We start from the raw sequence: 13,956 nt of genomic DNA, 5'->3' as shown, positions 1-13,956 counted from the left end.
CCCTTCAGTCCCTGACTCCAGCTTCAGTGGGTAACCCTGCCCTGTCCAGCCCCTCCAGCATCGGGTTAATGCCCACTTCATTGGGCTCAGTCCTATCCTCCTCTGGATCCGGGGGCAGAGAGAGAGAGAGGAAACCTGAGGGACACCAGGACGCCTCTGGAGGGGCCCTACCACAGCCGGTAGCCTGTCACCCTACCCCGACTGCCCTTCTGCCGCTCATACTGCCAGCTGAGTCGCCTCACCCTGCTCCACGCAAGCAAATCATTATGGGACGCCCAGGAACTGGTAAGGAATGATCGGAGGGGGGAAATGGAAAACATAATGGCGCTGTGGCTTTGTTCACGTCAGATACAAAAGTCTGCCGAGCTACACTTTCAATGTACAGTGGGAAGGTATCGTCTGGAGCTAATGTACTCTAACTTAGTACTTCTTGTTTTCATTATCTCTCGAGGGTTACAGGAGTGTCGTCTAAGTGCTCTGGCTATGACTCATGTACACATTACTATTGTTTGCTTGCACTGTAAGAAAGTAAGAGGAGATATTTTTACCGCCTTGATTTGCCTTTTTAGGGCTCTTTCAGTTCCTAGTGAAAATGTGTTATGTGGCAACAACATTTAAGATGAGTTAAATTTTGAATTTTTGGTCAAGATTATGTTTTGTATCAATAGCACACGGTGAACACTTGCTTTATCAGGTGGTCCTTAAACTTCCTCACAATAAAGCAGGAAAATAATATCATTAATGCACAATATTAAAAAAAAGAAAAGCATCAATCACATACATTATAGATACCGTTTTTGTAAATGTATACATTCATTTTTGACCGACACTTGAGTATCACACATGGTGGTAGATGGTTTATTTCTTATTTTGGTTATGGTCATTGTGATTTATAGTTCTCTGAAATTCAAGCTGTATTCACTCCATAAGATAAGAAGGAGTAAAGTGTTGTGTGCTGGAGTTTGAAGGGGGTGACGTTTCTTGTAAACCCGGCTTTAAAGAGTATATTTTGGCAAAAAGCTGTTGTGAAAGTATTTTGTCAGCTTCCTGAGAACACAGTTGGATATAAGAAGATTGGCCGCCGAGCAACGGAGGTGTTGGGTTAATCATATACTGTATGCTTGTTTCCATGCCAACCTTATAAAATTACAGCCAAAACTCTGAAATGTTACTTTGAATATATGAATAAGGAAGTTTTTGTTCCTACTTAAAATGCACAACATTTTCACGGTGTTTCATTTTAACATCACACTTTCTCAAACTGCGAACTGAAAGTGTGATAAATGTACAGGAATGCGTCTCAGGGCACACAGATATTGGTAATTTACAGCTTTTTTCAGTTTCATAGTTGATAACGACTAATTGATATGAGAAAAGTCATACTGACAGAGAAGGTCAAACTGTGTGTTTTCTAATGATATGTATGTTTCGATTTGCGTGGCAGGGACGACAGAAGAAGTTTAAAGCCATTAACACAAGAGTCAAAAGGGAAAAGTTCTCGCTTTTAGTATTTGGTATTTCCTAACTCTTCTCTGATTAATAATTTCTTGACTTGGATGAAGGGGTAAAGATGAAACCTTCATCCTCTGAGGCGTGAAAATCAGAAAAGGTTTGACATATCAGCGGCTCAGGTGGACTCCCAGACCTGCTGCACACTCTGTGTGATTTGTGCCTCAGTGTGTGTAGCGTCAAAGTTGTTGAGTGTGCGTGTGCAGGGGGGTGTCACCTATTTTATGTGTGGGCATGTGTGTGTTAGAGAGAGATAAGGGGTGTTTCACAGAAACTTATGAGGATATTGACATGTCTAGACATGCAGGACTGAGAGCTGGAGTTCAACAAGGACATCCACACCTCCTCCTCCTCCTCCTCCTCCTCCTCCTCCTCCTCCTCCTCCAGCAGCGTACACACACTCAAACTCTCCTGCACGCTCATCTCGATGTTCCAGACAATCAACAACCTCAGACAGGGCATCAAGGGCAGGTCCAGCGTGATGTGAATGTGTTTCATCACTCTCAGCAGTAAAAGGAGTAATTGTATTGCTGGCGTGTTGTCATGGATACACTGTTTCCAACGGTAGAATTAGCGCAGTAAAGCGTTGAGCCCTGAGCTGATTACCGAAGCGCGCTTTTATGTCTCTCTCCCTCTCACATCCCTCGCACTGCTGCTAACGGCCACCTGCCTCTGTAGCGTAACGTTTCCTCCGCCATACATTTTTAAAAACACCTAGAGCCACAGTGGGCCCAGAAACAAACACAGGCAGCAGGCAGCGGAGGCCCCACGGCTGAGATCTCTCCTATATATAGCCCAGCTCAAGTGCAGCTGCATTAGCATCACAAGTTTCATTACTGCTCTCTTTGAGTACATCTGCAGCCTTCGGTGGAGAACAGATAAGAGCTCTGATGGAGCTTGGTCCCATCTTGTTACGCCGCTCAAGAACTTTATTATTGCTGTTGCACCCACAGGAGAAATTATTTGCAACCTTCTCCCGCAGTAGTAAGGTGTAGTCCTGTCTGTCATTGTTCAGGTGATTTTAGAAGCATAGACAGAAGCATGCTGTCCCTTCGTCTGCATCACTGTGCCCTATCACTAAAAGGAAACAGATAAAGACAGATAAATGTCTAAGCAGTGTAATCTGTCTCTGATATTTTTCACAACACACCACTGTCAGTGCTTCCATGCAATATTCATGCCGTGACTCTCCAGGGTGTCAGCAGGTCCTCTGAAAGTTTAAAGAGTCTAAAGGCAGATTGATTTAGCACCTAAAAGGATTTGAGGTTTGTGTTATTCTATATTTTTCTCACCGTCAAAAAAATCTTAAAAACAGCCAAAAAAACAATTGAGTGCTAGTCTGACTCTCAGTTCAAATAAAATAGGTAGATACATGGTTAATGGACTTGAGCTTGTGAAGTGCTTTGACTGCTCAAAGCGCTTTTACACTGCATGATGGTAGAGGCTGCTGTGTAGTGAGACCATCAGAAGTAACGAATCCCATTCATACACCGCTGACAAAGTGTCTTAACCAAGGACACATTGGAATTGTGGCTGCAGGAGCTGGGGATCGAGACCTCGACCTTTCGGTTGAGAGACAACAACTCTACCACTGAGCCACAGCCGCCCCCGATAGATTCATACACTGAGTCGTGTCAGGAGTCGCTCTGGCAGAGTAGCGCCCTCATTAAGACAGTTTCCCAGTTCATTGTACTCCACCTTAAATCCATCTACTTCATCTGAAGCACATAAAAAAACCATTTTTAACTCTACAAAGTCAAATCTTAACAAACGGCAGTGTAGCTTTAAGAAAAGGTTTAGCGGTGGTGAATATCGCATTTGTTGGGGGATATTTTTAGCAGTGCTTTAATCCATATGTGGATGAGTGAAGAAGTAGGTTTGTGTTGGTTTAACGTGGAACAGCGCCCGTGTTTCAGTGCAACACAATGATGTGAACAACTGATGTGTTTTTCATATTTAATATACAACAATGTAGCTTTTCATCGTCGAGTGATAAGAGTAAACCGGCGACCTAAATGGTTAGTTTTGTTTTGTTTGTTTTCTTATCATATTATTTCCTGAACAGTGCTTCATGGTTGAGATAGAGTTGGAAAGTAAGGCGAGCCAAATATTAAGTTTGCATAGTTCAACCACAACTGTGCAACTGTGGGTGGAAACTGTGCAGAAAGTTGATTATGCATCTCCACTGTGTGACATTCTGACTCTCATGACTCTTCGCCTTCACAGTGGTGCGTTACAGGGTTAAAACCGTTTTTGTCTGTTCAGCATTTCTTATTGGTTTCCTTCTATGTAATAGCCTAGGAAATTTGGAGACACCCAATAAAGAATAGCTGCTGTCTGATAAATTAATAAAACATAAATCCCAGATAGCAATCTGCATTAAATCTGCCAGTTTTGGTCGGGCCATACGACTGATGTGTCCTTGAGCTGGTAGAATTAGATTTTTCAGATTTTGCAGCACTTCCGTTCCTTTGTGCAGTTTACTGTCTGGCCAAAATTTGAAACCAGTTTGAGGTTCAGATCACACCCACTCAACCCAAGTTACATAGTGCAAGAAGATGCATTCAGGGCCCAGATTGGACAGAAAAGTCAACATCAAAGTCAGTTTAACGTAAACATTATTTTGGAGGTTAAATAGTCAAAGGTGCACTCTGGAGTTTTGGTAGAGAAATGTGAAAGTTGGAGAAGTGTACAGATTCTGTGGTATATGTTCATAACTCTATACACAAACTGTCCTCAGAGGAGAATTTGATCCCTGGAAGACAGTTTGAAGATAAAATCCCACGCGAGAAGTTATGGTGGTGGGTCCACAGAAGTGAAACTGTAACTCTCCTGGTGGCTTTAAGCTCCAAAAACAGTGGTCAAGGAAGGGACCAATTTTTGTCCTTTGAATAAAGTTTGTGTACTCAGTTCAGAAAATGCAGCATAGAATTGTTTCACTTCTCCAACTTTCAAATTTCACCACCAAATCTACATATTCTAACTTCTAAATCTACCTTCTTAAAACATACTTTTACAGACTTGCTTTTATGTGATGTTGTCTTCTTAATGTCTTCTCTTACTGGTTTTACTATTTTTATCTTCTTTTACTTCTTACTGTCCTTTTATTTATGGTCTTCTCTCGTATTTATGCTCATATCTTAATCTCCTCTTGTGTTTTAACTTGGTAATTTCTTGTCTTACTTACTTTGTCTATTTATGTTTCATATTTATATTTACTATTTACTATTTATTTTTATTAATATTATAGTTTTGGGTTTTTTGATCCTTTAACCATTTGTTTTTATTTCTTTTACTACTCTTACCTTCTTATTGCTTTTTATTTGCTTTTATCTTTTAGTTTCTTACATCTTTTTAAATCTTTGGTCCTCTTGGTCTCAGCTCGTGTTGTTGGGTTCTTGTGTTGCCTGGATTCTTATGATGGTTCTTATGATGGTTCTTGTGATGGTCGGGTTATATATGTCTGGTTGTGTATCGTGCACTTTGGGTTCTTTTCTGTTGAATTGTATTTAATTATTCTTAGTATTTTGCATCTGTTATAGTCTTACTGTTGTTAATGTTTTTCTGTGTTTGGTTTAGTTTGCTTTGTTCTTGCTGTTTGTCAAAGCACTTTGTAAACCTGTGTTTTTAAAAGGTGCTCTATAAATAAAGTTATTATTATTATTATTATATAGTGCACCTTTAAAACAATCTTTATAGAAATATTTACAATAGAAAGAGCTACTGCTGAATATCACATATCTTACTATTTCTGGTCTTTGCCACCTGCAGAAGATGGCATGGGAGCATTTGAAGAAGCCTCACTTCCCCAGTTGCAGTTCCTCATGCAAACAGAAGCACTGTCTGCCAGTTTTTAGTACGGAGATCAAAGGTCAGAGCGTAGTGATAACTGTCATGTATACAATGATCAGCACTCCTAAGAGAACATGTTGAACTCTGTGTGAAACCAACAGCAGTATCATTGTATGTACATCCTGATTCATATCTAGCTCAGCGGTATCAGGATCTCCATTTTAGATGAGCCAAAGCCAGTGATTGGTTAGCTATTTATAGATCACTTTAATGCTGTGCTATAAAATTATAAATGGAAACAAACTGGGCATTGCAGTGCTGCAGCAGAGTTCACAGCCAGTTCATTTCCACCAGGCTAGACCATGAATGTGGAATACCAAAGTAGAGGAGTGGAGACTGAAACTGTTTTTCTCCATTGAAATCCAAAAATCTAAATCTCAATATCAGACCAAGCCCATCAAGTTATGTCAGTGTTTACATATAGAGCAGGACTAGATTGCACTCTTTGCATTTTTTTTTTACATAGACTTAATTGAGTCCTTGGAGTACAAGTACTTGGAAAATCAGAAAGGAGAGACTTACAGTTGCCAGGCAGAAAACTCAATCCTAACCAGAGTCACTGGTGGAAAGCCGTGTGCCGCAACCAACACAGTCAAGAGAGAGATAGTTAGTAACAGTAGCAACTATGATAATAATAGAGACCAATAACAGCGGTGGAAGTCTGCGCTATCTTTCTACACAAAACTGTGAGGTGAGGGAGCCCAAAAGGTCGAGGGAAGATACAGTGCAGAGTTAGTAACGTGCTTAAATGTGCCGTTCATGAATGTATGCATGAACGATGAAGAGAGAGGAGAAGAGAGGAACTTGATGTATCTACTCGCCAAGCACTTTAAGACTATACCTGTATCACCAGTGGGTTCATTCAAGGTGAGCCTAGCCAACATGTTTACAACCTGAAAAACAGAATACAAATAGGTCTGATTAGCTCATGTCTTGATTGGCACACACTGAACGGAGGGTGATTTTTGTTATTCACAATGAGGCATGTAGCTGACCTGATTGACAGGTGGGTGCATTGTAACGGTTTGTCAGGAGGCTTAAAACCCCGCCTTGGCTCCAGCTCTCAGCCTGTCGTTAGGTTGACTGAAAGTTAGCTTTCAGTCCTTTAAGATTTACAGTCTGTGGTTTGTCCTTACAGCGTGCTTAGAGGGTAGTAAACTGATTGGTTTGTATGATTATTCATTTATAAGTATAATTGGGTATCATCAGCATAATAAGAGAACAAATATGGAATATCTCCTGGTAATTTTACCTAAAGGAAGAACATTTAAGTGGAGTAGAATTAGTCCAATCACTAACCCTAACCCTTGGATTGAAACTAGCTTTATGTATTTCCTTTAATGCTCTGTATCTGTAACAGGATGTGATGGTCTTTATGGCCAACGGCTCCTCTAAGATCTAACAGGAAGTAAATACAGCTTGATTGCATTAAAGGTTGCCGTTGTAATAATGGTTGTGTTATTAGTATCTGCAGTAGTGAAGATGTTTTATGTACAGTTAAAGTTACGATTATTGGTTTCATTGGTATCGAACCATGGTGATATGAACATGATGTGTTATCAGTGATCAAAATGATTGATTGTAAGGGAAACTAAAGTCTGCTCAGGAGTTTTGTTTTCACACATACACGCTGTTCTGTGAAAACCACACGGCTCCAAAATGTCAATTATTCACCAGCCATGAAAATGAAACCTGTTTTCTGTTTTGACAATTTTTGGGTAACACAACATTTTTTAAAGATTAATTCATCTAACAAATTACAAGTATCTTCCTGACATATAATTATTCAGTTAACGGAACCAGGCTGTAGCGTGTGCAGCTTTGTTGTGCTAATATTTTGGCTCAGCTTTGCTTTGGGCTCGGTGCCAAAATGGCTTCAAGTACAATGCTAATCAGATGATATTTAGCAGGTATGATTTCGACCATTATCGCCTTGACTTGACAATGGCTGGTTAAAAAGTCAAGGTGGAACAAAAGTCACAAGAATCCACGCTCTACGATCAATAATGTGTTTGCAATTTCTCAAAGCAATCTTTAAAATACTTCTTGAGATGTATCAGTCAGGATAAAAGTGTTGGGCCGACATTGGAAGTAAAATCACCAAATTTGGAACAACATGGTTTTCATTGGGCAGCATTTTACTGAAGCTTTGTCTGATCCAAAAAAGAGTTACCAGAGTTTTGTGTCCTTGTAAGCATTTGTGATCTCAAACTGTGAGATAACACCTTTAACAGTATTGTGCTATAAGACTGGGAATCTTTGGGTGTCTCACAATTCAATCGATTTTTATTCTTAGGGTCGGGATTTTTGATTGAAAATTATTCTGGATGCATGGATTCAAAGTCTATTTTTGAACTAGTATATACCTTAGGATCTACTCCAGTCATCTGTGAGACTGGCTGAATTTCTTGTTGCTCCGTTTGTCATTCTACTGAGTTAAAGTGCTAGCCTTAGCAGGGAGTGACTCAATTTTTGGAAGTTATGAATCTATTTAAAATCTCAGAAGATAAGAATCTCGATTTTTACATAAAACCATTTTTTCCCACCTCTATTGTGATATTGCTTGTTGGCATAAGACACGTCTCTTTAATGTACTCCACAGCAGCGTGGCTGCAGTCTAGACGGTGGGTAGTCTGGAGTCTGGAATCTCTGTGGATAAAATAACAGGTTCCCTCATCCCATCTCACACCACATGACCCCTCAGCTCTCATTATCCTGAGGGATGGTCTCTGTGCGTGTGTTGGAGATGGGGGCAGAGTAAGTGACTGAATACACAACTCCATTCATGGCCTTCAGTCTCAGGCAGTTTATATGAAAAGTGTAGTTTTTAGTAACACTTTGGCTCATCGCTGGCTGATGATCACGTGGGATTTCACATGCTGCCAGAGGGCAGATCGCTACCTTCTGTCCGCAGACCACGACACTGAAGTGGATAAACATAATGACATTTTTAATATTCCGTTTTTCTCTCTCTCTTCTCTCTGCCTTCGTGTTCCCACAGTTTGGACCAACGTGGAGCCTCGGTCGGTGCCAGTGTTTCCTTGGCATTCGCTCGTCCCTTTCCTGGAGCCCAGCCAATCAGGAGCGGCTGCCCAGCCTGCTGATGGCCAACAGCTTGTCAATCAGAGCAAAGGTAGGGAATGACCCCGCTCGTTTGCTCTGGACATGTCATCATGACCTTTTACTTGAGCAAGGGACACAGACAGCTTGTTTCACAATTTCACAGCTTGTATACAAATATACATATATATGTGACTGTATATAATAAACAAGTATTTCCCACAATAATCAGAAAAGGAAACCCTTTGTCGGGCTGTGTTTCACAAATAAACTCTGCCAAAACACTCCAGTACACAGCCAGTACAAATGGGTGGACATGCCCGCAGCCAAGTCTGTGTTTCCCAAAACAGTTGCGACTGAATTGCAAATCAGCACAGTTGGTGTTCACACCAATGTAGTTCCAGTAACATTGTTAATAACAATATTTATTGGCTGGAGTACTCAAATTTATTCAGAGACCAATTCTGACCGGATGGGGATGGTCAATCGTCTTAGTGACGACTCCAGGACTGTGTTTTATTCTCCACAGAGCTTCATGAGGCTTTATTCAAGGGCCTTTAAGTTATCTGTCTTTTCTGTGTGTTCCAAAACTAGAATTATTGATTCATTGTTTGGTTGATGTAATGCAAGCACACACTGCTTCACATTTCTCAGAATCCAAGGTCACAATCTTCTAACTCTTGAACTTTCTGATTACCAATCTGTGTTTGTTTTTGTTACTGTTGCGTTTGATTTCGGTGTCGCTTGTGTATAAGTTGTTGAGTTTTAAGTTTTAAAAGCCCATCTGGGGACGGGCAGTTCAAGTCAGCTCCAGCCTCAAGTGCTGTTGAAGGTGCTGTCAGGTTACTTGCTTAATACCTTTTTTGCCCGACTGATTATTCAGCCGGCTGATAATATCGGCCGATATTTAGCATATCAAGTGACCATCAGTAAAATCATCATATTACTAGATTTATTCACCAGTCAAATAGCATTTTATTCTCTCTCCAGAGTGTCGAGCGATGATGCACGTACATGCACAGTTACTTTTCAGTTGAGTGACCATCTTCTCTTCATTAAATTTATTTAATAAGCATTTGATAACTGCATTTGAGGGATTAACCCAATTAATGTGTATTCCTATCTCTATATCTAAAGATCGAAGCTAGATCTAAGGAAGATATCGGCTGATAATCAGAATCAGAATCAGAATTTGACTTGGTGTATTGGTGCTAAACAATTAACAAGGAAATAAAGCAGAACTAGCAACAATTTAAATAATACAGTATAAGAAGCTCGGTAGAAGCTCGGTAAATCGGTATGAAATCCAAAAATCCCATATCGGTCGGGCCGTAGTCTCTTTACGATTAAAAATTAAATCAATAAATACATTTTTTCTCAAATAGCTGCATAGCTGGCAACCGATTGTTAGCTAATCGAAAACTGACAAATTATCTCAGTTTTGAACAGTTGTAAACACAAGTTTGAGGGGATCTCCTTCATGGTTTTGTCTCATTACCAGAAGAACACAGAGTTTAGAATAACTCTAACGGACCATTGTGAAACAATGAATAGATTCCAGCTGTGTAAAATATATAAAAGGCCCTAGAGCCAGTGTTTGGTTTACCCTGCAGAGCTGAATGCAAATCAAGGGCTACCGATAGATCCCAAAATGTTTTACACTCGACCTTTCATTTGGGTGATTTGCTTTAAGAAATCATCACCCCTGATGAAGCCTAGTCCGTACAAATGCTGTGAAAGGAAACAAGTTGTTAACAAGTGCAGAATCAAATTAACACAGTGTACAGAATATTTGATAATTACAGGATTTAATTATTTCTGTTATATTCGTCAGATGTATTGAACCCTTGAGGGAACATTTTCTTTCTTTATGTGTGAGTAGTCTTCTGCTCAGTCTCACATTTCTCTTACTACTGCAGCAGATTATCACATAACGTAGTCGCAGATTCTCACACCTCCCACTGTCAGTTGGCCAGAATAGAGCTTTCCATCAACAAGCTGCAAGCCCTGCGTTTACACATATGGCACTGTTGCTTTCACATAGCTTCTCTCTACCAGGCCTATGAATGTCTGACTTTTTTTTCAGAGCCTCGATGCGCTGTGGCCCTGGTGAGCGACGGGCGGACTGGTCCCCCAGACCTCGAGAGGGGATCTCCGTCGTGCCCTCCCCCGACCAATGACAATCCTCCTTCAGAGAGGGGCGGGGCTGACAGCGAAACAGAAAGTGATACAGATGACCCGTAAGTACAAAGAAGCCTCTAACCTCGTATCATCAAGGCCAGACCTGATAGTGTCGTTTTTTAAAAGTTATATCCAAACTGAATTATTTTAAAGTAAAGGTCACATTTTGAGTGCTCGGCCATGCTTCTGTTTGTCAAGGTGTAGCCACAGCTACGGTTATCAAACTGAATCAAGAGAAGAAGAAGAGGGGCGAAGCTCAGAAAACAAAAGATTTGATTGATATTCAGGTGTAGAGCAGCGCTGTGGCATATTGACCACATTATTTAAAACGAGACCAGGCAGCCAGTCAGACCGAGAAAACAACCAGACAGACTCTGATCCAATTTAGGTCTTGTTTACATACAAGTGTGGTCGTTTTGTTTTCTGTGGAGTAGTATCCAAACTGTTTATTTTAAATTGTTAGAATCGTGTTCATTCACAAAGTATCAACGAGTTTGTTTTTTGGTAAATTATCACACTGATATATAGATATATCCCTAAATTGAGCTAATTCTACTTCCCTCACCTTAAACATGATGTGTTTAGGGCTGAGAAATAAATCGATTTTGAGGTCCAGGAGTATTTGTAAAAATTTAAATCTAGATTTTCTCCTTAACTTCCTCCACTGCTCCACATCCTCCCCCCTTGATTGCTTCCTACAGAGACACACAACAACAACGTGGCTGCCAGCAGCATTAAAAAAGGGTTTGTTCCCAATAAAACAATCTGGTCAGTCGTTTGAAACTGGTTTGGTTTTGCAGCGTCAGACCTCGAAAAAAAAAACAGAGTCCGCTGCAAAGATTGTTCAAAGGCTGTTTCAGCAGCTTGACCAATTTATCACAAACATCTCAAACAGAGGCCTGCAGCCGAGTGGGAGAACTGTGTCTCAATATAAGATCACGAGGCAGCTACAGAACACAAACACCTGCTGAAAAGCAGCTAACATTAGATAAATAATTTTGTTAGGTCTGACAAGAAAGGGACTCTGTGAAAAGCTATTACTGATGCAGACACACTGAATATCACTAAAGATATGGTGCCCATATATACAGTGGAAAAACCTGCTCGGTTTGTCCACATGCCTAAAACTTTGGCCCCAGGTATGTGCTGCCCAGCCACAAGGATTTTGCTGAAGTTGCTCTCCCACATCTGTACTTTTGCTTTACCCGAATCCTGAATAGTGCACTTTTAGAGACACGTTTGAAAACACATGAAAAGGGAAATTCAGGATACTTCATTAATCTAAGAAGAGAAATTCAGTTTAATTTTGTTAGATTTTAATGTTAAAATAAATCAAAAATTGTTTTTGTCAATTGTCATTTGGGGAGAAAAGAAATTGTAAATCGAGTGTGGTGTGAAAAGGTCAGAGATTTTAATTTTCAGTCCATATCACCCAGCCCTAGATGTGTTTCCTCATTAACCCCTTCTCCACCTTTTCAAACAGTCCCCCTGTGGTCTAAATGAAACATCTGTGCTGTGCTTTGGTCAAAATATAACATAATAATTCCTTGGGTTTCAAGAGGGTCCTACGCACTTGTCAGTGCTTCAGGCCCTAATAAAGCACCAGAGGAGGTTTGTGACCCTGTATAAACCAGCTCTTTCAGAACGCTCCGTTTTGGTGTGTGTGTCTCTTTAAATGCAATGAGCCTCCCCTGAGTTTTCCTGGTAGATATCACTCCTCTGTAGCGACAATAAAAATGGAGGACCTGCGAAAAAGTTTTGCTCTAGGCTGGGGGTGGAGTCCATGGGTGGAGATACCAGGGGAGGGGAGGTGATTTTTTTTTACCAGAATCCCACTGTGACATCACAAGGAGAGCACATTTGAAACAGAGCATTTTTCTCTGTGTTGTAAGACTTATGCAGACCACAAACAAAGGACTGGATGGGTTTATTTCACATTTTGTGGGTCGGTAGACACTCAGGTTACCCAAATATATGTTCAGAAACACTGTCGAAGTGGATTCTTCAAAATATGTCCCCTTTAACACTCTGACACGACGCTCAGAACAGGTGTACTGAAATCCACCGGTGACAACAAAACTCAAAGAAAGCTAACAACAACAAACTACTTTAGTACGAACTGCATGAGTGTGTGTGTGTCTTTGGCAGGAGTTGTACAGTCTGTGCTTGCTCATTCCACTCAGACTCGGGCTGCGTCTCTGCGTCTGGCTGGGTTACTGCTCTTTCAGAGTGACTCAGACGGGCTGCGTGGCTGTCTGGCTGGTAGTGTGGTTTTGAATGTTTCAGGGTCACTGTGCTCTCAATGATGGCGGCTCTCTCTCTATAGAGCCGCCATCATTGACAACACAAAAGGAAAAGCTTCAGCCGGCTCTGAGTGGTGCAGTGGTTACACCTGTTATCCGGCTACATCTCAATGGAGAAACTAATGGCATTCATGGAAACAAAGTCGACATATTTAACAACCATTTATCAGCTCCTTTACTCTGCAATGTGCACAAGGAGAGTACAACTGCTGCAAGTTTGCAGACAGAACAATATAAATAAGTTTAAGGTAAAATAACTTTTTTCTTATTTCTATTTAATTGTATTGTTGTCCACTTTTTTATAAGCATACTTTTGCTATCTCCTTGATCTGTATTTTTTAGTTGTTCAGATATTAGGGCTGTCAGCTGTAACACCCACCCGTGTATCTCGATGAAATTAAGGCCCGAAATGAATGCATTCTTTTTCTTTTTTCATTGCATGCCATTTTGTCCCTTCTGGCACACTGTCTTCCTGCTCTTGCAGTAATGGAAAGACAGAACCGCTGCGCCTCTGAATGGCTCATTTCACAATAAAAGAATCTGTTGACAAGTCAGGAGGAATATGCATCTTTTTAACCATTACTTTTAGCAATTTTTATTTACTTTTAATCCATCACAAGCTCCTTTTTTCATGGTTAAGTTGTAACTTTGATGAACCAGATGTTCCTTCAAAATAAAAGTATTTTTATTATGAAACAGGAAGTAAAGTATCCCTATCTTAAGGATGTAGTTAATATAAAATAAAAGCAAAATGAAAACTGTTTTAAAATGCAAAATAATTGGATATCAAACATGCGATTAATCACAATTAATCGTTATTACTTGTTTGACAGCTCTAATATTAAAACAGGTAACGTGCCTCTGATAGTGTAAGTGTCAAGTACTTAAGAGGAAGCCAGACAGTGCACCAATCAGATGCCACAGTTTAGTAGTGGACTTGTTCCTCGCTTTAAAAAATTGATGTCTGAGTTGCAACAATATAAATTTGAGCTGCAACAGGGAGCTGTACCAAGAGAACGTAAAGTTAGTTAGCAGTCATTGTTTTCAATCA

General features: G+C 40.4%; 1 protein-coding gene across 1 annotated transcript in view; it reads left to right on the top strand.

Annotated features, from left to right (window-relative positions):
* Window positions 1-13,956, top strand: part of cica (capicua transcriptional repressor a) — a 42,648-nt gene that overhangs the window by 9,365 nt on the left and 19,327 nt on the right. The window contains exons 3-5 of the mRNA XM_020647241.3: window positions 9-285; window positions 8,363-8,494; window positions 10,508-10,661. Coding sequence (XP_020502897.2) covers window positions 9-285; window positions 8,363-8,494; window positions 10,508-10,661 — 563 coding nt within the window. The remainder of the gene's footprint in view (window positions 1-8; window positions 286-8,362; window positions 8,495-10,507; window positions 10,662-13,956) is intronic.

The sequence above is a fragment of the Labrus bergylta genome, chromosome 19 (assembly GCF_963930695.1).
Source record: "Labrus bergylta chromosome 19, fLabBer1.1, whole genome shotgun sequence".
Classification (NCBI taxonomy): Eukaryota; Metazoa; Chordata; class Actinopteri; order Labriformes; family Labridae; genus Labrus; species Labrus bergylta.
The sequence above is the reverse complement of the archived record's forward strand: the minus strand, read 5'-3'. Positions and strand labels throughout refer to the sequence as shown.